The 26,038-nt window shown below is 36.7% G+C and overlaps 1 protein-coding gene across 10 annotated transcripts in view; it reads right to left on the bottom strand.

Annotated features, from left to right (window-relative positions):
• Nucleotides 1–902: 902 nt before the first annotated feature.
• TLCD4 (TLC domain containing 4) overlaps nucleotides 903–26,038 on the bottom strand; it is a 98,772-nt gene continuing 73,636 nt past the window's right edge. For all 10 annotated transcript variants that reach the window (XM_048220435.2, XM_048220437.2, XM_026497572.4 and 7 more), the window contains 2 exons: nucleotides 20,166–20,239; nucleotides 903–4,540 (listed from right to left, as the gene is read on the bottom strand). In XM_048220435.2, coding sequence (XP_048076392.1) covers nucleotides 4,222–4,540; nucleotides 20,166–20,239 — 393 coding nt within the window. In that variant the 3' untranslated portion in view covers nucleotides 903–4,221. The remainder of the gene's footprint in view (nucleotides 4,541–20,165; nucleotides 20,240–26,038) is intronic.

Here is a 26,038-nt window from a genome sequence, read left to right on the forward strand (position 1 = left end):
CCTCAGTTCCTCCTGCTGCCATGGGGTCTAAGGAAGAACATTTAGATAATTTACAGGCCTACAATGAATCCCTAGCTAAAACATATATAAAGCTTTTACTGCTAAGCCAGTTTAAGAAAGAGACTACAGATGTTTCTCAATAAAACCATAAACCTTATTAGCCTTGTTTCATCTTATAACAAGTATTATTAAATATTAAATGGCTTCTGATAGTCTCTTAACAATTATGGTTTGCTGACTGCTACTTAAACTTACTCCAATGCTTTTTTTCAATGGAAGAACATACTTGAAAACTTTCAAGTTTTCCACAATAGACCAGAAAGCTTATGGGTATGGGGAAGCCTCAAAAGTTGATGTTGAAAGGTGCTGGTGTAAGGGATGGAGGTGCTGGTACAGTCTTAAGGGCATTAGGAGGACGAGTTGGAAGGGCTGGAAGGATTCAGAGAAAAACTTCTAGATGAGGGAGGGGCATCATGCCTTTTAAGGGAAAATCAACTGTGTCTCCAACTCCAGATTCTGCTGGCTTCTCATTGTTCTCACACATACCCCATGTGCTTCATGTGAAAAATCCCTTGTAGCTGCTTTAATGTGCCTGTCGTCAACCAAGCTGTGGTTAAGGCTGGGCGGTTTGTGTGTGTGCCCAGGGTCTCTAGACACAGGAGGGGTCTCACTGCTGTGCTGGTTCGTACCTGCGGAGAAACACTGTGCCACATTTCTGATAAATTATATGAGTTTGCTTCTTCTGGAACCCAAGACACACAAATACATAGTCTTCCATAAAGTATAACTGATGATGTCAACAATTACATGGACTTTTCAATTTCAGCAACAGACTAAACCACTGAAAGCCAATTTGTATGCATATTCCCATATTGGAGTTAAGAGTAACCCAGAAACTCAAATTTATTCAAACATTTATTTTAATAGTGTCTTCTGGAACATGTTTATTTCCCTTAAAAACGAAACAGAACACAGATATTACAACACTTTCCCCCAGATAGCTCCACGACAAGACTGTTTCTAGTGCATGATGACAAATGTAACCAACCACAAAGCTGGCCCTTCACATAAGTGAAGAACCGTTCTCTAAACACCCAACGCACCTCACAGAAAGTGTACAATTTAAAAACTGACACTTTAGCAAAAAGCTGAGTCAAATAGATTAAAATTTAGAAAAGAATTTGATTCAAACACCTATAAATGAGGCAGTTGTTAAAACTAGAACTTTAACAATAGTACTGGGGGATCCATGGTGTATCAGTCACCGTTAGGAATGGTAAATACATTATTATTTCTCTAAACATTATAGCACTAGCCCATGAAAGAACAAAACTAAACAGCTGGAATAAAAATTGCATCTTAACTTACTGTAAGGTATTAAGACACAACTTATGCAGGAGTTAATTTCTTTGCACTCATATATAACTCTATTTTGAGTTTTAAATAAATGCAAACAATACTCACTAGAAATATTCCAGACACAAGAATGCAAATTCTACAAATTCAAGCTCATAATTTTTAAATTCTCCCAAATAAAACATCAGATGCAGAATCTATGATCTTGCATGCTATTTAGTTGATTTTCATTCACTTTCAAAATTTCGTTAAGAATTTTTATTTTTTAGACTACTATGCATTCAAAGAACAGCTTTATAGTTACAGGTTATCACTAATCTTTTTCTATAAAAATAGAGTTACTTAAAAATTTATACCAATTTGCTTTTAGTTTTCTACAAATATTTTAATAGTTGTTAAATTCAGAATGCCTAATAGAATCATTTAAATTAATCCATGTAGTCAAAATACTTAATATGTAAAATGTCTAGCAAAAGTTTGTCATTTAATAAATGAAAAATTCATCGTTTAATAAATGATATGTTCTGTCTTTAACTCCTTGTATCTTAGGTAGGTGGATACAATCACAGAACAGTGAAGTATAGCTCCTATAAAGATCTGACTTAAAGTAATATGGCAGTTTGTAGTGTCTTTTCCATTTCATGCGTGTTGTACGAGGAAATATGTAGCTTGTACTTTTGGATATTGAATGTGGATGTTGAATTAGCTGTCATGCAGTCAGCTTAAAATAAGAATTGCTGACTAAGGGAATAATGAACTTTAGTTCAAAACACTGATATTTTAAACACTTGTTTTCTGAACAGCTATACTACTGAAAAGTGCTGTCAATGAAAGTAAAAATAAAGTTTTAAGCATGAAATAGCAACTATAAAAACTGAAACTGCTATATGGAAACTCACTGATTAGTGAGTTTTATATTACAATACATTGCAATATATTGTTTTATATTGTCTTCATTTTGATGGTGGGTTTAAAATCTGTGTTCAGAAACTATAGAAATATCCCAAGAGTCAAAAATATTTATTTCAAGTTTTGTTTCTTTTTAAAGGAATTTCCAAAATAGTTTTCTAATATAAATGTTTTCCTTTTAAAAATCCAGTTTTCTTGCAAAAGACCAAGAAAACAACAAGATAAAACCATGTGCTCTCCCACCCCCCTCTAAACAACCAATACACACTTAAGTGCCTATGATGTCAAAGGCACTAAATTTGGTAACAAATTATCAATGTAATATTAGTAGCTTTAAAAACAAATACCTATACTTTACAATACTTTAATTAAGTCTTTCAAAAATAAGTGTACCTACTGTAAGCCAATCAATTTGATTTTCTCATTGAGTTATTGACTGAAATTTCAATTACCTTCTTTAAAGGTTCTAAAACTTATCAGGCTCTCTCTGCATTAGACAGCCAAATCAAATCGAATCAAATGAAATCAAAGTCTGATCTATCCAGCCAGCCCCCCTTCACCATCATAACATGGACAATGAAAGTGAATCATTCTGCTGCCAGCTGAGAAACTGAGTGGATTAGATCTTTTGGTTTGGATTCAATTAAACTCAAGCAGCCATCACTGATTAAATTTCTTTCTTTCTTAGGTAAGAACAATCATTAAAATCAAGTACTTGAGAAAAATAAATAAAGGCAATAATAACTAACTATATAATTCTGTATTTGGGTTTTAAGAATCAAAGAAAAAGCAAACATATACTTACACATACACACACACAAAAAAACCCAAAATCAAAAAACCAGAGTCACCAGCCATTTATCATCACAAGACAAGGATATTAATAATCAGAATACTTGGATTAAATTATCTATTTTTTTTCCTGTCCTTCAGGAAAGACAGAAATTCAAAGCACTCAAAATGTTGGTTAAGCAAGCATGGGTGTAAACTGTGAGTAAAATGTGAATACTGACTTGCCTACATCAGGAGCATGACAAATATATACTACATAACACTTTGGTACTGATGATGTTGGGTTCTGAACTTAGGGGAGGTTTTGCAAATAGAAATAATATATTTTTCACAGAAAAAAGTGCAAGGGAAACAGAGACAGCAGTGTTAAAGTTTTTTTCTTAATGATTCCTCCTATTAGCCTAAATAGTCATCTATAACATGCATTTTTAGAAAGAGGAATGCATCTCTTAAGGAGCTCTGTAAGATCTGTCTTAAGCCTTACTACAAATAAAAAAGCAGTACTTTGATAAAATGTTAAAAATAGAAATAATAAAGTGATGTCTGAAAAATCTAAAAATTAAAGAAGTATTTTCCATGACTGAACTAATTAAATATTCCCAAAGTAAGCAAAATACTTCATCATTCATAAATGATAGCGTATCTAAACAAAAAATACATCATTTATAATAGCCTAAGAAAAGAACATTTCAACGATTCAGAAATTAAACCCTAAACGGGTATTGACAGCCATAGTAAGAAATGAGTGCAGTACAACAAAATGTTGAGAGCTATTTACAAATTTAAAAGCAGTTCTCATTCTTTCAGCAAAATTGGTGACATAAAACCAAGTGCACCCAATTAGCGTAGTCATCTTTTCACAGAGAAAAATACCAATGCAGGTTAACAGATTTCTGAAAAGATTCACCACTATATTTATAATTTTTTATTTAAACCTTTTAAGATTTTATCCATGCTTATAATGCAGAAGAAAATCAGAAAAGAAATCCTGGAATAAAAACTAAGTTTTAGCTTCTCTTTTCTAAAGGTTAAAAAAAAAAAAAAAGGACTGAAACCCTTGATAACAAATATAATTAATAAGAAGTACAAGAACATGCCAAGAATTCACCCTATCAGTAGATATAACGTGGGTAGTAATGAAGTATGCTTATCAGTAGCCCACCTTTAGTCAAGTTTTCCATTCTGAAGACTACTTTTGGCTTTCTCTTGTCTGATGAGAGAGATGACTTTGAGGCAACCCTTTGTAATTTTGATCATCCACATGACATTCATCACATCCAGAACAATACAAGTAGAGATCCAGGAACATTGGATTAAAAATCCAAGCCTTATGTAGGCTTCTGTTCCTAACACAGAATAAATGTAACTATAAAAAGGAGGTATTGGGACAATCCGTACGATGAAGAACACCACTGTCATGAGTATTCCATTGATGACGTTAGCCTTGGAAAACTTAGGATACTTCAGAGCTTCAAAGAACCACCTGGAAAAAATTTTTCAAAGCATCACATTTACTCTGCATCTCCAAAGATTAACCACTTTAATTTTTAGTTTTTAGTTTTTAAAATTCAGTGAACATCGTCCTAAGATTTATATAGAGAGGCAAAGGGCCTAGAATAGCCAACACAATACTGGAAAGGAAGAAAGCTGGCAGACTCATACTACCCACTTTCAAGACTGACTTACTATATAAAGCTACAGTAGTCAAGATAGCATAGCACTTGGTGAAAGAACAAATAGATCAACAGTGTTAGCCTAGAAATAGATCCACACAAATATACTCAACTGATCTTTGATTTTTTATTTTTGTAAAGGTAATTCAATGGAGAAGGAAGTTTTTCCAACAAACAGCTGGAACAATCAGATATTCATATGCATAAAAATGAACCTAGGCAGAGACCTCACATTTTACACAAAAATTAACTCAAAATGAGCCACAGCCTTAAACATAAAATGAAAAACTACTTAACTTCTGGAAGAAAACATAGGAAAAAATCTGCATGATCTTGGGTTTGGTGATCGTACTTTAGATATAACACCAAAAGCACAAACATAGAAAAAAATATTGTTAAGCTGGACTTTACTAAAATTAAAAACTTGCGCTGTGAAATGCACTGTTGAAACAGAATAAAAAGACATCCATGCACTGGGAGAAAATATTTACAAAATACATATAGGATAAAGTACTTGTATCCAAATATATAAAAAGAAGTCTTAAAACTCAATAATAAGGCATCAACCAATTTAAAACATAGGCAAAATACCTTAAACACCTCATCAGAGAATATATACAAGAGGAAAATAAGAATATGATAAGATGTTCAACATCATCTGTCATTAGAAAACTATAAATTAAAACAATGAGATACTACTATAGATCTATAAAAAATTATTAAAATCCAAAATTCTGGCAATACCAATCGCTGGCAAGGATATGGAGCAACAGGAACTCTTATAGCCTTGCTGGTGAGAATAAAATGGTAAAGCCACTTTGGCAAACAATATGACACTAAACATATTCATAGCACACAACCCAGCATTCACTCTCCTAGATATTTTTCCAACTGATTTGAAAATTTACGTCCACGCAAAAAATTGCATGCAAATATTTATACCAGGTTTATTTATAACTGCAAAAAACTGAAAGCAAGCAAGCAACCAAGATGTTATACAATAGGTAAATGGAGGGGGCGCCTGGGTGGCTCAGTGGTTAGGCATCTGCCTTCGGCTCAGGTCATGATCTCAGGGTCCTGGCTTCGAACCCCATGTTGGTTGGGCTCTCTGCTCAGCTGGGAGTCTACTTCTCCCTCTCATTCTCCCTCTGTCTCTCTCAAATAAACAAAATCTTAAAAAAAAAATAGGTGAATGGATAAGCAAATTGTGATACATCCACACAATGGAATGCCATTCAGCAATAAAAAGGATAAACTATCAATTTACATAACCACATGGATGAATCTTAAATGCATATTGAATCTTAAATGAAAAAAAACAGTCTGAAAACTCTACCCACAGTATGATTCCATTTATATAGCATTCCAGAAAAAGCAAAAATATGAAGACAGAAAACAGGTCAGTAGTTGCCAGAAGTTCAGGGAGAGAGGAAGACAGTAGAGTAATGAAGCATGGGAGATATTTTAGGTTGGTAAAACAATTCCGTTTAATATTGTAGTGGTGAGTATATGATGTTATACATTTGTCAAAATCCACAAGAACAGCATGAAGAGTGTGTACAAATTTTAAAATGTCAGTTAGGAGGTTGGTGGTGCCAGGATGGAATCTAGACTGTGACAAAAGAATCTAACTGCTTTACAAATACATACATAACCTCACTGTAGGAAGTGGGGTAAAAACAGGTGATCTAAGTAACCTTGAAAATGTATGGTAGCTGTAAGACTAGAGACAAAAGAAACTGTACACAGGCACTGTATTCCAGTTGGTAAAGTTGTATGTCATGGAAGAACCGGTTAACAATTCTGAAACCATTATACGTATATATTGGGACTTAACAAATAAGTACACCTGTTTGATGGTGAAATGGGGACCAGGTGTCTCACTGTTGGGAGTGGAAAGTTACAGACAAGTGAGTGGAAGAGGCTAGATTGAGCCATATGATACTGGATTAGAGTTGAAAACATCAGTATGAACTCATTTAGCTTAATATAGATATAAATATGGATGTAGTAGAAATAATTATAGTTAGCTATGTATACACAGGTTAGTATACTTCCAAGTTGTCCCCTGGGAGGGCATAGAAACAATGATGCCCCAGTAGTAATGTGCACACCCAGGGCCTAGATCTTAATTTCTAATACCATTCTCCAATAAAAGATACCAGGGCTCCTTAAGACATGGCTCATTCTAGGGCTGGAACAGAGAATATACAATAAGAATCTAGCATATTTTTTTTACTGCCAGAAACTAAGGAAGTTCTCAAAAAACAAAAGGATGAGTTTATATCAAAGGGACATAGAAACCAACTGAAAAAGCTCAATGGCAAAAGCTGTAACATTTTGAATAAATAATAAATAATGTGGTACTGGATTAAAAACACCTGAAGTATAAAATAAATATCCATGAATCCATAGTAATATAAATGAATGAAGGAATGAGTGGAGGAGAAAAGATAAATAACCTATGCAGAATAATTACAAATAATTTCTGTAGATACTGCACTCTCAACGAGATAAGGCATAATTCCCTACTCCTCAAGAGGGGAGCAGTGACTTCCTTCTGGAGTTCAGGATAGAAGGTAAATGGGATAGAAAGAGTAACTTTAAAAGTGAGATATTAGACAAACCCTACTTCAGCCAGATAACAAGGAAAACATCAACAGTGATAAGTCGTGTTTATAGCAGGGAGACCTGATATGCTGTCATGAGAATGGTACTTTACTTCTGTAGTCTTCCTCCCAAAACCCCATAACCTGAGTCTAATCATGAGAAAAACATCAGACAAACCCAAAGTGAGCAATAGTCCACAAAATACCTGACCAGTACTCAAAAACAATGAAACTGTCACACCAAAGAAGAGTCTACAGAAATACAACTAAATGTAATGTGGTGGTATCCTGGATGGGGACAGAAAAAGGACATTGGGTAAAAACTAAGGAAATTTGAATTATAGTACGGACTATAGTTAATGTATCAATATTTGTTCATGAATTGTGACAAATGTACTCTACTAATGTAAGATGTGTGGGGTGTAGGGGAACCTTCTGATTCATCCTTGAGACTTCTCTGTAAGTCTAAAATTATTCTCAAATAAAAATTTTTTTAATTTAGTATTTTCTCTGTTCTTTTTGCTCCTTAAAAACATCTTGTTGAATTTTACCTCATTGTTTAGAGATTAAATTGTAAATGTAGTAAAATACATCCATGTATCTTAATATTTAATTTGACTGAATTAGTTATGACTAAGCTAGAAACAGCTTAACCTCAGTAACTAAAGCTTAACAGGAAAACCTTAAAATATTTTACTAAGAGAGATCAAAAGGTCAAGTAGGAGTAATTGGTAGGATAAGAGGTGTATTACAATTTATAAGTATATGTAGCGTGAAAAGAGAACAGCTCAATTATTCAAGTCAGTTAAAAGAGAAACTTTTTAGGTAGCAATGGTCAAATTAATAAAATATCACAAGCAGGAGAAGTGTCACTGAAGCAGTAAAATCAAAATCCTTTGTTCTAATCCAGATCTCCTATCCTCTAGTCTTCTCTACTCCAAAGACTTCCCTTGTAAACCTCAGCCATTCATTTCTTAGACTATATCACGACCTTGGGATTATAAGAAATGCTATCCCTCAAATGACCAATGCCTTTCTCATCACAACTCTTAGCACCCTATATTTCATTTTACCCAGTTCCACCTAAACCCATTCTTCAACCTCCCAACTCTCAAATCCCTATCAGCCTCTAGACTGATTACTTCCTTTCCCACCTCCCTGAACTCAATTAACTTCAGAACACACTCCAGCACCCTCAGATCTCTTGCCACTTCAGCCATCCCACCCACCCTGCCTGCCTCCAGCCTCTCATCACACCAGCTTTCCCAGCATGTAGTATATACTGCAGGTAGGTGCTGTGCTCTGCAACCAGGATGCTTAGGTTCAGAGCCTGCCTCTGCCACTAAGCACCTGTGTGGTCTTTTCTCTCTCTGTTATCAACTTCTACATCTCAGTTTTATCTCTATAAAACTGGAGACAAAGATAGGACCTCCCTTCTGCTATGAAGCTGTTATGAAACATACTAAGAACCCCCCACTAAAAATTCAATAAATAATTACTAGTCATCAATACTGAGATTAAGATAAATGGCAGGCACAACTATAATTTACAGAGAGCTGAACTTCAGCTGAATTCTCAAATTTCCTTCACGGTCTTTTTATTTAACTCCACACTCCATAAAATTGCTTCCAACCTCTGTCTCACCATTCAAGTTACTTCTCTTCCTCATTCTTTTCTACTTTTCAGTCCCTTCGGAGGAACTGGCCTCTTCTGACTACTGAGATAGTAGAGTCCATCAGTCCTGAATTCCTCAAACTCTGATCTCAAAGTCTCAAAACGTCTTTTCAGGCACCTTTACCTTTATAGTCAGATAAAGAGGTTTCCCTTACTCTCTCCAAGGCTAATTGCTTCCCTGCCCATGCTCAGGACCCCACTCCACCTTCTAGGACTTTAGTCCATCAGTTATCCCCTTCCCCTTGTTCCATCTAGATGGTTTCTTTCTTCTCTCTCGCCAACATGCTCAATTCTTCCTAATCCAAAAATCTCTCCTCTGCTTGTCTTCCTTATCACACTTTTTGAAAGAGAAGTCAACAGTATATTCACAGACATTCCTGCTATACTTCACAACCCAGTACAATATGATTACATTCCCCTACAAAAGAAATTGGTCACCAGTGGCTTTCCCATACCCAAGACAGTGGGTTCATCTTAGCCTTCGTCGTAAGTGGCCTTTCTATAGTATACGACATTGCCAACCACCATACTTCCATCTCTTCGGACCTCCATGATACTATTTTCCTCTTGGTTCCTTAACTACACTTTCTCAGTCTCCACTTCCTCTACCTGTCCCTTAAATATTTGTGCCTCTTAAGCACCATTCCCTTCTATATGTGCTACCAAGGCCATTTCAGCCACTCTGAAGGGCTCAACACCCTAAAACAAATATCTGATTTCAAGTCCTCTCTCAAGGTCTACTTCTAGTTCCAGATTTTTAATTTATTGTTGAGCATTTTCACCTCGTTTATTGGTGAGCATTTCACAAATCACAAATTCTCAAATATGACCCAAACTCAACATTGCCTAAAACCAATATCACTCCATCCCCCACTACCACTACCACAGAAAACTGCCTGTTTCTCTTCTGATTCTCCCAATCACTTGGTTTTCTGATAGATGGAAACATTTTTATTTTCACGAATAAACTCCATTTTAGTATAAACATTAAGGAATTTGCACAAGCAAATTTTCACAGTAACACTAAGCTATAGAAAATTGGTTTGTGTAATTAAATGGTCATATTTCAGTTAGCTGGATAAAACTGGAAAGAGCCCAAAGGCCATCTTTTCAATACAGTTTGTATGTTAGTGTGTCATGAGCATCCCAATGTTTATTTTTTCTTTATTCAAATTCAGGTCTTTCTGTGGAAAACTGTGTGTGTGTGGTCTGTAGATTTTATTTATTTATTTTTAAAACTGAAGTATAATTGACATACCATGGTATACTAGTTTCAAGTGTACAACATAGTGGATCTATGTTTGTACACACTGGGAACCAATCACCACAATAAGTCTAGTTAATGTCTGTCATCATACAAAGTTGATAGAACATTATTGATTGCATTCCCCATGCTGTAACTTATATCCCCACTCATTTTATAACTGGAAGTTTATATCTACCAATCCTCCCAATCTTCATCAATGGCATTACCAATGACTTAGTTATCCAAATCAGAAACTTGCAGTCATCCTAGACTATTCCTATAGTCTATAACCAAGCCCTATCCATTTCATTTCCTAAAATTCTCCTTTATCCCCTGATTCATCCCATTCCCACTGCTGCCGTTATTAATTTTTTTGTCCTCAGTATCTCTTACGTCTATGACTACGATCACCTAACTGGTTTCCCTTGACTCAACCTTTTTAGACTTTTCTCTTCTTACAAGTCTTGTATTGTATTTAGTCCAGAATACTTATACTTTCTATTCTCCAAGCACTTCATTCACTTTCCAAATTTTTGGTTGTGTGGAAAGGTGATTATCTACAAATCCAGACTTAAAGAACTTGTCCTTTGGTTTTCCTACGCAATCACCATATTTATCTTCTGCCAACTTTTTCATGTGAACAATGCCTGGTCTTTAAGCCAGCCTCTCTCTACCTATTTTTATAATTTTTTAGAAAGAGCATGCATGCACACATGTGAGCAAACAGGGGAGGGGCAGAAAGAGGGAGAGAGAGAATCTCAAACAGGCTACATGCCCAGCATGGAGCCCCACTCGGGGCTCGATCTCATGACCCCAGGAGCATGACCTGGGCTGAAATCAAGAGCTGGACGCTTAACCAACTGAGCCACTCAGGAGCCCCAAACCCCAAACTTTAAAAGAAAGAGACCATGTATTAATTCAAGGTGAAATTATATTTATATAAGTGCTCTTATCTTCCTCTCTCATATCAGAAGGGCCACTTATTTTGTTGGAATCTACTTCTTACCTAATTCGAACACTCTTTCGTCCCAACAAATAAAGGCTAATAGTTTGTGAATATATGTATTGAAGCTGAGAGGGAAAGGCGTCAGAGGAAGAAGGAATACATGCATGTGGGAAGAAAGGACAGGGGGAAAACTCTCTTTTACCCACCATCTACAGTTATTACTAAGACAAGGTATACAAGAAAATATAGCAAATTGTGTGTGTTTATAATCCTCAGCTACCCACAGGGAAAAATCTGTCTTTGGTCATTTAGCACTTCTTTCTCCCACTGCCCTTCTAAACAACTCAATTTATTTTCAATTATGTCCTGGGAATTAAACTGTGCAGAGTATGGTACTAACTACAAATATGTAAAAACAGGGTATTATCTGGTATAATTCACATCTGGAAAAAGCAGAAGGGGCTCCTTGCAGATTGAGAAAGAGAAAAAAAGTGAGAAAAGAGGATGGAAGCAAAAAAATCAATCCCTACACAGGACTGGTTCAGTAAGTTTTTGGAGTTTGGAGTTGAGAGTCAGAAGTTTGAATGAGCCTTGGGAAAGCTGCAGGGTCCGGGAGATATTGTGAGTTCAAGAGGAGCGAAGAGAATTTTAAGAAGTGTTGCTGTGAGTAACAAACTGGATCTTTGTTGACAACCTTGGAAAAACTCCAATAAGGTTTTGGATGGCTGTACTGTTTCTGGGACTCTACACAGGGACTGGGCAGTGAGTTGACCCTAGTTATATCTTGGTTGCAAATGTCATTCTTTCAGGTATGTAAACACTGGTATTTAACAAATATTAACTCTGAAATTTTAGGGGTTCAGAAATGTAATTTTAGAAAAGCTGACTTCTACCCGAATACTACTCTGGCTTCCCTTCTTCTTCTAAACTATTCTTTTCATTATTTACTCTTCCTTATCTTATACTGCCATTCTAGACACCCAACTTTATAATTTAAATGCCATCTTTTCTCATGGCTTCAAATGTCACCTCTATCTGATCATTCCAAAATTCCTCTCTGTTCCTTTCACTACATTTCCACTCAGATGCTCTGTCTGTTCTTTTACCTAACATCTCCAAACCAAACCTGCCACCTTCCCCCCAGTCTTCCTCTTGCCTACTCATCTCTTTTCATGGGCCATTTCTCAAAGGTACAGCAGAGAAGTTATCCTACACTCATCCCTTTTCTCTATCTCTAATTTCTCACCCATTGCCAATTTCACTTTTTCCTTCCCTGAAAATCTCTATTTTGTCATCTATTCTCTATCCCCACAGCCTAATTTGGACTCCTATTTATTTTCTGGACTAATAAAATTGCACCATTCATTCACAAAACTAAGAGCTGTCTACTAACCTTCTAACCCAATCTTTTGCCTTCAGTCTTCCCATCTATCCTACAAATACCAAAAACTACAATTACCCAGTGCTGTTTTTAGAATGTCTTCCTCCACTAGACTACATTCTCATTGCCCACCAGGTCAAGTTCAGTCAGTTCTGTCTGACACTCAACACCCTCTATGTCTATCCACCCTTCTCCTTAGACATACTTTGATCCTACAAGTTCGAGTTTCTCTTTTATACAGCATGTTTATTCCACTTTTTAAAAACTTACATTGATCCTTCCTCCTTGAATGGAGGGCCTCCCCTCCCCATACATTTCTAAAAACACCCTAAGACATTTTAAGAATATGTCCTGCCTTCTCTGTGAAGGACTGCATGACAAATATCAATCAATAATAGGTCTTAAAATGTGGTCCATGCACTCCTGAGACTTTCTGGAGGGTGTACAAGGGAAAACTATTTTTATAATAATATTAAAATACTATCCACCTTGCTCCTTGTGCTGACTTCTACAATGATGGTGCAAAGCACTGGTAAATAAAATTACTGGCAATTTAGCACAAATCACAGCAATGGCACAAAATGGTACTAGTGGGCATTGTATTCTCTACCACCATACACTTGGCAATTAAAAATAAAACAAGGAAGTAAAAAAAAAAAAAAACTTAGAGAAGGGGGAAAAACTGGTTTCACTTAAGAATGTCCCTGATGTAGAATAATAATTTCATTGCATCATGACCTCTGAGTACATCTTCTTAATATTCTGTGTGATAAAATGGGAAGTATACATAACACACTTCTACTGCAAAGTACAACCCTTGCAGGAAAGGAAAAAAATCCTTGAATGATGATTTGGATTATGAGCTAAACTACATAATGTCTGAAGGAAAAAAAAAACCCTTGAATGATGATTTGAATTATGAGCTAAACTACATGCCTTTTCCATGGAACACCATTTTTACTTGAAATAACAACTGAAAAACTATGTTATTTGGACTTGGGTATTTGGCAGGCATTTTCTCAAAAATGAAAAGTGAGTTTGTCACATCGAAAAAAGAAGCTTGTCAGTATTTGTTGCCAATAACAAAATTTGAACTTTCAAATGAAAATCAGAATTTTGGAAAAATTTTATCTGGAAAAAAGACTTTGATAGCCTCTCAATACTTAGACATTTTAAATGAGATCAGTGTGACATTAACTAATGTGAGGTTTTTTAATATTACTAATAAATGTACCAATATTTGGAGGGCCTACATAACTCAGTGGACCAAATAACCAAATGACCAAGGCATGATGTTATGTAATTATGCATGGGCAAAAGATTCAAAGCAAAGAGAGACCAGTGAATTTGAATATAACTATGTATGGAAAGTTCGTTGATATAGTTTCAGATTCTGCATTTAACTAACCTTTAAGAAACTGCCTCTTGGTATATTTTGGTGTAATGTTAAAGCAAAATATCCTTGAATTCTTGAAAAGGCTACTGAAATACTTCTACCTTTTCCTACTATATTATTAACTCTGAGAGGCCGGGACTATATTATTAACTCTGAGAGGCTGGGTTTTTTTTTCATATGCTTCAACCAAAACAACATTTCACAACAGACTGGAAACAGAGGCAGCCTTGAGAATCCAGCTGAATGCCACCATGCTAGATATTAGGAAGATTTGCAAAAATGTACATCCATGACACTGTTCCACTACAATTTTTTTCATTTTGGCAATGTAGTTATTTTTCAAAAAAAGCACATTATGTTAACATAAAATATTGTTACTATTAAATGAATTAATAAATATTTTTAATGTTGCAGTTTTAATTTCCAATCTGGCAAATATCGATAGATATAAGCCCACAGGAAATAAAAGTTCATTCGAGTCCTCAATAATTTATGAGATCAACAAGTTTGAGAACAGCTGTTTTATACCATTAACACCAGCACTTTTTTTCTTGCCCCTTTTCACATAACATCTTGTTTTACTAGCTCATTATTTTATATTTTTAAGTCCTGCTTTTTCAAACATAGACGTGATACCAGACACCATACTTGAAGGTCCTGGAACGCAGGGACTGGGACATTAAGGTATTGAGGAGGTATTTAGGAAATACTGAATTAACATATTAAGGAGCCTATGTACAAAGTTCTTAAAAGCTATTTAATTTTAATAGCAATGCATAAATATGTCCTCATAGCAATTAAAAGCATTTAGGCAAGAAAGAAGTTATAGCCATTGAATCACTTTTTATAAAAAGAAACCTGATGCATGGGTATAACTTAGCAGCAGAAATGTAACTGAAGCCCAGGTGTCTAAGCTTTATTTCGGTCTTCTTTTCCTCTATAACCTACCACATGCATCCCATGTGCCTTCTTAAATTATACAAAGCTTTAAAATAGAGAAAACATAAAAATATCACAAACTATAAAGAAAACAATTAACCAATAGAAAACCCTAACAGAATTTAAGTAGCTGCACTCAATTTTGTTATGATCTCCTTGTTGTTGCATTATACCATTTCTTGTTCACATTCCAACCACCCTTCTCCTTTTCTTAATTTACTAAAGACTCAAGGCTTTTAAATAAAGGGACAGAATTAAACTATTTATAATTTTATGAGTTCTCAAAGAGTTTCAAACAAAAACAAACTGAAGTTCCTTTAAGCATCAGAGTTAATTTTCTCCCACTTCAAAATCTCATATTCTGACTCATATTCAAGAGATGGACATTGCTAGAGCTTAACTGAGCACCTCTTTGGGACCATTTTTTTCAAAAAGCAATTAAATGGCTACTGTGTGCCAGACAATGAGTGCTGGACCATGCAAAGTTTAACAAAATTTTTCCCTTGATCTAATGAAACACAGAAATGAATAAGAAACAGAAAAAAGAGAGAGAGAGAACATTATCATAAAATACACTAATCATAATAGTGTAACTGTATGTCACTATTATGAAAGCACAAGTGAGGGACACCCAACCCAACCTGAGAGAGATGGGGTTAGGGATGGAAATAATTCTCAGGCTGAGTCTTGAAGGATGAGTAAGGAGCCAGGAGACCTTTCCAGCACATGAACAAGTTGGAATGAGAGGGGATTTTTTGAGGGGAAAATGGGGCAGAAAGAATAACAGCTCTACTTGGAAATCGTTCTGTGTCCCATTAAAGAGCCCATGTTTTATCCTGTAAGCAGCAGGAGTCACTGGGGGGATTCAACCAGGAGAGCTGCATGTTCATTTTTGTTTTTTAGAGAGATCATCATGGAAGAGAACAACATAGAAGTGAGATGAAAGGGGAAGAGGACTGAAGACAGGTAGTCTGTCTAGAGCAGGAATCAGCAAACTTCTTCCACAAAGAGCCAGAGAGTAGACATAAAGTAATAGGCTTTGGAAACTGTACAGTCTCTGTCACAACAAGTGGACTCCTCTATTGTAGTGTAACAGTAGTCATGTAAACAAATGAGCACAGCTGTGCCCCAATAAGACTTCATTTACAAAAAAACAGCAGTGAGGGCGCCTGGGTGGCTCAGTCAGTTAAGCGTCTGCCTTCGGCTCAGGACATGATCCCAGGGTCCTGGGATGGAGTCCCATGTCGGGCTCCCTGCTCAGTAGGGAGTCTGCTTCTCCCTCTCCCTCTGCCTGCTGTTCCCCCCGCTTGTGCTCTCTCTCTCTCTGTCAAATAAATAAATAAAATCTTAAAAAAAAAAAAAACAAAAAACAGCAGTGGGTTTGGCCCTTAAGCCTTAGTTTGCCAACCCCTTGTCTAGAACGGCACCGTCCAAAAAAACTTGCTGTAATAATGAAAATGCTCTATAGATGTGCTACCCAATTCAGTAGACACCAGCCACATGGGGCTGTCAAGCACTTGAAATGTTACAAGTTAGACTGAGGAACTGAATTTTTAATTTAATTTAGTATCATTTAAATTAAATGTAAATAGTTACATGTAGTTTGTGGTTACCCTATTGGGCAGTATAGGGTTAGAAGCTGGTACAGTAGCCTAGACGAGAGCTGATGGGCACTGATAGTACAGATGGAGAGTCAATGGCCAAGGCAAGAAATATTTAGGAGGTTATCTGGTAGGACCTAATGATGGACCAAATGTAGGTCAAGGAGAAACAGTCAAAGATGATTCCCACATGTCGAGCAGGAGTGACCGAGAGAATGACTGGACCACATGCTGAACAAGAGAATATAAGAGACTACAGAGGGAAATATGTTGCATTTTATTTTAGACATGTTGAATTTGATTGCCACCTGGGAGGAGAAAACAACTGACTATCAAACAAAGAAATAGGTAATATTAAATATGCTCTTTTTAAAGAGAAAGAAATATAGTACAGGGATGTTAAATAACTTAGCCCAGGTCAGGGCAAGTTGGTGGCAAGGTTGAATTACAACTTGAGTTTATCTGGTTTAAATTCATGCATAGTCCATCACACAAAAATGAGCAAATGGGTAATAGCTGACACCCTGAAAGGAGAACTCACCCCAGGGAGAAGCACGGAGACGATCAGTGGGCCCAGAAGACAGCCTCAGGGAACACTAGCATTTACGGACTGTGTCTTACCAAGGAGGCTGAGGGAGTATGGTCAGAGACATACAAGGACTAGATGAGTGCGGTGTCAGGAAAGAAAAGGGAGTTGTGCCGTAGAAGGAGGTGACAACAGCATCAGGTCCACAGAGAGACGCAGTGAGACGGGCACCAAAGGGAGTTCGCTGGATTCTGCAACTGGAGGTCATTGGTGCCTCTAATGAGACAGTTCCAGCGACAGAAGAGGAAGCCCAATTTTAGTGAGTGAAAGAGCAAAGAGATACAGCAAAGTAGAGAAAGCACATATAAACTATGCACTTCCAGCGTTCACTGGGTTTTAGCGTGCTGAATATGTAAGACATTTAGCACTTCCAGAACATATACTGAGTGGCTAGCACCGTGCCAGGTGCTTTATATACATAATCTCATTGAATCTTCACAACAAACTGTGAGGTCTGTAGGCATCGTCATCATCAGCCCTGTTTTATAGGTAAGAAACCAGGCTCAGAGAGATTAAATATCTTCCACTCATACACAGTGCTAAGTAGGAGAGCCTGGATTTGAATGCAGGTCGTTTGACTTCAAAGTACATGCTCTTTGCTCTATACTTTCACATTATCAGAGTCTTTGACGATTGCGGAGTTATTATTTTAAAAATTTAAATGGCCAAGCCCAAGAAACTGATTGTCTTCTTGAAGAAGTAAGATTACACCATCTGAAATATGGGCAAATAAAATAAGACCGTGTATAAGCAAAACTTGGGAAAGAAAAGGTTCAGCAGCAGATCTGTAATCTAGTCTCTCCTGTTTTGGGGGTGCAAAGACCACTCCTCCCCTGCCCCCACCACCTTTGGCAAAAAAAAAAAAAAAATAGATCAGGCTAGGGGCACCTGGGTGGCTCAGTCGGTTAAGCGTCTGCCTTCAGCTCAGGCCATGATCCCGGGATCCTGGGATTGAGCCCTAGTTGGGCTCCCTGCTCAGCAGGAAGTCTGCTTCTCCCTTTGACCGTCCCCCCACTTCATGCTCTCTTTCTTTCACTCTCATTCTCTCAAATAAATACATAAAATCTTTTTTTTTTTTTAAAGATCAGGCTAAACACTTAGTGAACATACTAATAACAAATGTCCCGATAAACAGACTAATGGTATTTGTTGCAGGAGAGTCACATCCGTGGAATGCTTTTAGGATATACCTAGTCTAGGACTGCTTATGGCAAACGAACCTAGAATGTATGGATTTAAGGGGTCTGACCCCCTGGGGAATGTTACATAAGCTGTGTAACTATTTGAGTATTAAATGGAGATGTTTCACAATCAAGAGAGCTCCTTCCAGTCGGCAACAGGAACTATGCGTACTGCTTACGGCCCTCATAGGTAACCTTATTCCAGAGTCTGCCCGATGCAAAAAGGACCCAGGGAGCTTTGCCAGTGCCTCATGATTACCTGGATCCTTGGCTTAATACAGGGTACGCTCTCTAACCCACGTGAGTCTGATTGACAGTCCCAATTCTCTGGGTTATCTCTGTACTAAGTCACAAAAGGGCTACACGCAATCATGGAGCCTCCCCTGGCTTTGGGACTTTGACCGAAGATTTTAAAGACAGGTAAATTTTTCAAAGATGGAAGGTAAATGGAGGATGTGAATAAGGGAAGAAACTCGAGAACCACCCACAGGTGCATGAGGCAGTAAGGGTTCAGAACTGACTCTAATGTACAGTAAGAAATAAGGCTGGAAACAAAAGGAGCACATTACAGTGAACCTCAAAGTCAGAGAAGAGTCTAAACAGGATACAGCTTTTAGAAGAAAATAAGGTCCAGAAAGTGGATCACTGGCTGGATACATCAGCAGTACTGTGAAGAAAGGACTGAAGAGAGGGTGAATCTGGAAGGAGGGAAGTCAGTCGGAAGGCTATGGCAATAACCGAACTGTGGAGATCCTGAAGGCCCTCACCTAGGACGATAGATATGGAAAGACACAGGAAAGACATGTTGCAGACCTCGTTAAATGACAGGATAAGGGTCATAGAGCAACATAATAAATCCACTGGCAAATATAAGCATCCACCTCCCTCCTTTCCCCCTCAGCCCCTTGAGAGTGGGCTATCCTTCATATGCTGCTTTTAAAGGATAGAGTAAGGAAAAGAAAAAACTTCACAGTGGAGAAATCTTGCAAACACCACTTTAACGGTGTGATGAGAGTTCCCATGCCCAGTGATGTCATGTGGACGTCATGTACCTCCTAACATGATATGATGAGAAGGGCACTTTGCCTCCATGGGAATCCTTCCAAAACCCCATCACCTCCACCTAGTCATAAGAAAAACAGACAAATCCAGACTGGGGGACAGTTTACAGAACAACGGGACAGTACTTCTTAACACTGTCAAAGTCAGGAAAAACAGGGAAAGACTCAGAAACTGTTACAGACCACAGGAGACTGGGAAGACATGAAACTAAATGCAATGTGGCAGTCTGGACCGAATCCTAGAACAAAAGGAAAACGCTAATGGAAAAACTAACGCAATCCCGCGAAGTCTGGAGTTCACTTTACAGTGATGTATCAATGCTGGTTTCTTAGGTTTTGACAAATGTTCCATGGTAATGTAACATTATCAGCAACAGGGAAAACCAGGTAAGGAGGATATGGGTGTTCCTATGCTATCTTGGCAACTTCTGTAAATCTAAAATTAGAAGCCTGTTTTTTTTGTTTTTTTTTTTTTGTTTTTAATGAGGGATGAAGGTAATGTTGGTATCAGAATTTGGGAACAGAAATAAGCTGTTGTCAAGAACGTGAACTGGACCCACGATGAACCCAAGTATAACAAAGCATGGCCATCCTTCAAAGAGAACTCTGTTCAAAAGCCAGAACCACCACTTTCTACCTAGGGGATCTTGGATAAGTTTCTCTCACCTTTTCAAGGCTTAGTTTCCTCATTTGCACAATGATGATAATAATTCACATCACATAATCTCATTTTTATTTAGCAGCTTTAGGATCCTGGGAAAAATTTCCCCAAGCTAAAAGGAAACAGCACAAGTTTAAAATAATTAGTTACCTACCGCTGATTCACAAAAGGGCTGGAAAGTTCTGCAAGCAGGCGAAAATTCCCAACGTATGACAGGACTCCATGTCTCTGGATGATACACATAAAACACAATGTCAGAGAGGACATGCTTATCAACATTTCCAAGTATTAAAGGAACATTCAATAACTTCTCAGCATAAAATAACAATTGATATCAAAACAGACCAAGTCTCCTAGCTGATCTTCTTCTTTATGAGAATTTAGAAATATCACTGGAATTCTACAATATTTTTAAAAGACAGCATATTGACGCTTATGTTCACCTATAAGAACAGATTTTAAGCAGTTGTCCCATGTCGAACAAATGAATTCTACAACCACTGGTAACAGCATTCTCAAGTTACTGTAGAAGTAAAGATCAAAGCAGTGTGAATTGCAGAAGTTGAGGGATTTTATAGCAATTAAATACCTAATAGAAACTAATTTTTATATCCATTAATAAACCACCTTAAAAATCTCAAAAGTGTACTTAACATCCTAAATAACAATATGTAAGCCTGTGAGCAGATGCATATTTGCCAAATGCAACAACACATGCTAAAACTTATGTATCACATTTGACCTAAAAAACATACTTGTCAATCAGAAGATCCTACAGCTAAAACACACACTCTCAGAACCTCTCTGAGTTTAGAAACACAATGCCTAGGACATTGTATGAATTTAATACTAGGAAAAGTAGAACAGAGTTAATAAACTCTGAAGAACAAAGAAGTATATACTAGAAAGAAGAAAAAATGTATACATTCCAAAAATATCATGTAATTTAAAAACTGTTACTAGGTAAATTGTCATTCCAGCACTTCCAACTCAATCAGAATTATGATCACACACAAAAAGAAATAGTCCTACCTGCCCCCAAAACATTAGATATACATGGAACTTAAGAAACCCTATTCCTACAAGCTATATGCCATGCTGCCTTCCAAGTGGGAACAATATAAAGCAATATAAAAAAATGAACTTTTTATTTGAAGATTTTCAGTTCTTCTCCATGGAAATTATTTTAGGGATTAAAAATTCAGAGCTGGTTACACAAATTAGCTTTTCCAAGACTAATCTAGAACTTTTTATAATCTGAAACTCACTGGCATTAGTGAAATTGAAATGTGTGATGAGGAGGAATGGAAGGAAGAGGGACAAGGGGACAAAGACAATGGCAAGGTGCGTATTGTGCATAGGGGGTGATCGACTTTATCTTAAGTCAGCCAAGACACAGCCACACCACTTGAAAAACACATGACAACATAACTCACATGTGTTATTACTTTAACAGAGAACTATGAAGAATTGGTGTTTATCTGTAATTGTATATTGTTCTGTACTATTTACTTTTCTGTTACAATAAGAGCTTTTATTTAAACAAACAGTAAGATTAGTTAATAGTGTTAATTAGTAGTAATTAAGAAAAGGACAATTTAACAAATAAAATGTGAAAACGTAGTATTTTTATGGTGTGTGTGTGTGTGTGTTTGTTGTTGTGTGGTTTTTTTTGTTGTTTTTTTTTAGAGAGGGGGAGAGAAAGGGATAGGTGGGAGGGGAAGAGCAGAGGGAGAGGGAAAGAGAGACTCTTAAGCAGGCTCCACACCCAAAGCAGAGCCATGCGAATCAGTGTTTCCACGCTGAGATCATGACCTGAGCCGAGATCAAGAGTCAGATGCTTAACCAACTGATCCACCCAGGCACCCCAATATTTTTATGTTCCTTTCTGCCCTTTTATTTAACTCTTTTTCTGAATATTTAAATTTAGTAGGCTATATTATTGTATGCTATATTATTGTATATTTTGAGAAACATACAGCTGAAACTTTGTAAAAGGGGAATGTAAATACAACAGGACTAAACAGTTGTTGTCTATATTTAATAAAAAATAATGGTGACATCTTCTTATCCATGATACAGTAGGATATTTTTACTCTTTGTTTCCTTTTCCAATACTACTTCTCTGAATTGCTTGCAGCCTTTAGGTGAGGTATATGTATGTTTTTTGCCCTTTTTTTTTTATTTTCCAGGAATGAACTATAGTCCAACATAAAATTCACTTTGACTTGTAGCTCTGCTCTTAGAAGTCCACATTACTGGTATCAATCCAACGGGATGACCTCAATCTAAGTATTTTCTTAAGAAAGGTGTGAGCGTAAAATACTTGAGATTTTACTTACTAGCAACAGGAGGCTTTTTAGAGTTGCAGAATGCAGTTCCCAGCTCTCTTGAAAAGGTCCACCCACTTTGAACCTACAGGCTTGTCTTGCTAGCCAGCTATTTGTCTCCAAGGTCCTCTGCATGTATAAATTCATTGTATAGACTATCCATGTGTAAAATATCCATCCTTTTCCAGCACTCCAAAGCATACTGGATGGATTCCAAATAAGTTAACAGTTCTAGTAAAGAAGATCCTGTTCAATGTGGCTACTCTTTTCTGGTAACATTTTTGAGTTCAGAAGCAGTCTTATTTCCCCAAAATGAGCCATTATTTCATTGTATGAGTGTTTGTCACAACCTGCATCTATGTTCTAAGAAGGCAACACATCTGTTATCAAAATTTACCCTTTTTTTTTTTTTTCACTGACAGGATGTTTTAGTTGCAACCTCTGAATCAGGAAATGTAGTCAGTTTCATAGAACAATCAAGGGAAAAAATAAAATGTGTATATCCATGTGATAGGTCCACGTTAATTTGGTGCCTACTATTTTCAACTGAGCATCAATGTCTTTTTGGAAGATGAAAAAAATCCAGATGGATTTAGATGCACTTGCCTGTCTCAGTCCAGACTTGGGAGACTCAGTCTCTGCCGGTCCTTTCACATCCCCACCTCTGTCAGGCCCAAATTAGTTTGCTAGAGCTGCCATAGCTAAGTACCACAGGCTGGGCGGCTTAAACAACAGAAAGTTATTGTCTCACAGTTCTGGAGGCTAGGAGTCCGAGATCAAGGGGTTGGCAGGCCCTGCTCCTTCTGAAGGTTGTAGCGAAGGACCTGCTCCAGACCTCTCTCCTAGCTTCTTGCAGTTCCTTAGCTTCTGGTAGCCCAACTCCAGTCTTCACATGGCATTTTCCTTGTGTGCATATCTGTGTCCAAATTTCCCCCTTTTCATAAGGATACCAGTCATATTGGATTAGGGACCCATCCTACTCAACTATGACCTCATTTTCACTTAACTAATTACATCTATATTGATCCTATTTCCAAATAAAGTCACATTCAGAGGTAGTAGGACTTAGAACCTCAACAAATGAATTTGGGGACGGGATATATATAATTTAATCCGTAACAATGTCCAATCCCAAATTCTTTTCTGCATATTGTGCAGTATAGTCTGTTTCAGTTATCTAATTCCCTAATGCAAGTGTCTTTCCATCCATCTATAATAACGTATTATTATATACTAATAGATGCAATAATATATATTATACATATGTCCATATATAGTAACTATAACCTTCTTCACTGGTGACGCTTGCAGCATTCTGGTGTTGGTATTGTAACTATTCTCATTATCTGAACATCCAATGCACAAAGATGACTGTTAATGCTCATGATTACAACACACTTCAGTTGCATCATTCAGCATAACGTGACAATGATGATCCATTATTGTGAACTGCCAATCACGGTTGCCATGATTTTTTTGCATCACAGGAAAAGATTTCACAGGATGTGAGATTTTCAGTGGTAAAATGGTAAAACCAGGATGGACTTGGGCAGGCCACTCCCATCTTTGTTTCATTATGAATTTTACTATAATGAATCCCAAATGGCAGGTGAACTTTTTCATTTTAATACATAATCAAAATCACATTCCCAGCGATGAGAAAGAGGAATGAAAAAAGCGTAAATGTCGGACCTCCCTAACTCATCTAGCACAAAGAAGCACTTTCAAGATAATAGGTAACAAACTGCCTTTCATATTCCAAGTTCCTGGATGTTTCATGGACTTATTCTTTAGTTTTGGTGATTTGTTTGAAGTTTAGGTGTTTCCAAAGGAAGTGGTTGGAATACTTCAGTTAAGAAAAGGTCAGAAAGATAAGTAATTGTGTTTAGTTGGAGACCATCCCAGGAAAATTAAAAAGCTGCAATGTCCTGCTTTTCTCCCTAGTTAAATTCTGCAGTGAGTAGAGCACTGAAAATAGCGCTTTGAAAATCGTGCACAGATAGAACATGACTCTTGGAGAGGCAAAAAGTGCAAGGAAAATAGTTACTTTAGTGAGATTCTTACTTGAATCAGACATACAAAAATCTTAGAAATATTTTTTTATTAGGACAATCCTCTATTATAATGAATTCATGTATGTAATAAACATTTACTTTATTTTTAAAGATAAATTCTCTCATTTATAACACTGCCTTTCTCCCCTCAGTTAAAGGCATCTCTTCTTCCACTCTTATTTTTTCTAATAATCTTCCTCTTTTGTTTAGTTGTTTTAAATCTACGGCATTCTAGGTAACTATATCCAATGTTTAGAGGGTATGACAGACCAAACTGCTATAAAGAATGAGTTAATAAGTTCCTAAGGTCAGCCAAAGCCATTGCTAAATTATTTACTGTACCTTTCAAATAAATCATTTTTCCAAAGATGAGATCCAATACTGAAATTTTAAAAAATTTTTGTGATTTCTAAAATATTTTCAAGCAGACACACCAAAATCATGCAAAATATTGAAATATCATAGCAACAGTTTTACTCTCAAACTTTAAGAAATAATTTAAATATTTCTCTCTAGTGAACTTTAAAAATAAAAAAAAAGAAATATACTAAGGCTTTTTGAGAGTTTAGAAAATTGTTTCTTCTAACTCCTTTCAAATTGGTATATAATTAAAAGTGACTACTAACCAACGTATCAAATAAGTATCAGATAAAACCTGACTTTATAATAGTCTTTAAATATTAAAAGTTACTAGTAAAAATTATAAAATTGGTATGTTGCTTTCATCTAAATTTAGCCAAAATGCAGTATCTCCACACTTTGAAAAGAGTCTCTCTTGAGTTTATAAAAAGTTGGGCACAGCATCCCGGCTTTTCTTCTAATTTCCTTCACCTCTTCCCAAAGAAAATGGTTAGTTCTCTCCTTTCTAACCCAGGGGTTCTCAAAGTGTGGTCCCCAGACTAGCAGCATCAGCACCGCCTGGAAATTTGCCAGATATGCATATTCTCAGGCCCCATCACAGACCTACTGAATCAGAACCCCTGGGGGTCAGATGAGCAATCTAGTTTTAACAGGCCCTCTAGGTGATTCCAATATTCACTAAAGTTAGAGAACCACTGTCCTAACTTACAAATGACCCAGGAATCTCTAAGCCCTTGGGGAAACTACCTCCTTACTTCTCTGAAACTGTAATTAGTGAAGATTTACAAAGACCCCAACAGATCCCACAGCATTACGAAGGTAGACCAACTACATCCCTCTAGAAATATTTTCCTGATTCCTTAATCCCCAGTGGGGTCAAGTGTCTCAACAGATCTCTCTGTTTGTCAGGATGCTTACCCCTGCAAATATCTATATTCCTTGCATCTCATTTACTGTTCTATCCATACAGCCTAGTGCAGTGCCTGGCCCATATTTCCTGAGTTGAACCTCACCTGCTCCTCAGTGTGAAGCAAGCAGAATCACCTCCAAAACCAAAATCCTAAGAGTCCTACAAACCTATTTCTGAGTGGGTGAGCACTCTGATGAGAATATTAGTATTCCATTCTAAAAGAAAAGGAGAAAAATACCCAGATTTTAATTTTGTAAAGACACCATTAGAAAAGAATTAGAGGTCATCATAAATGTGTTATGATAAAAAAAAGTCTGATATTTAATTTCCAAAACTTGATACATTTAGATTAGTGAAGCAAGACAGAAAAAAA

The sequence above is a fragment of the Ursus arctos genome, unplaced genomic scaffold, assembly GCF_023065955.2.
Source record: "Ursus arctos isolate Adak ecotype North America unplaced genomic scaffold, UrsArc2.0 scaffold_12, whole genome shotgun sequence".
NCBI lineage: Eukaryota > Metazoa > Chordata > Mammalia > Carnivora > Ursidae > Ursus > Ursus arctos.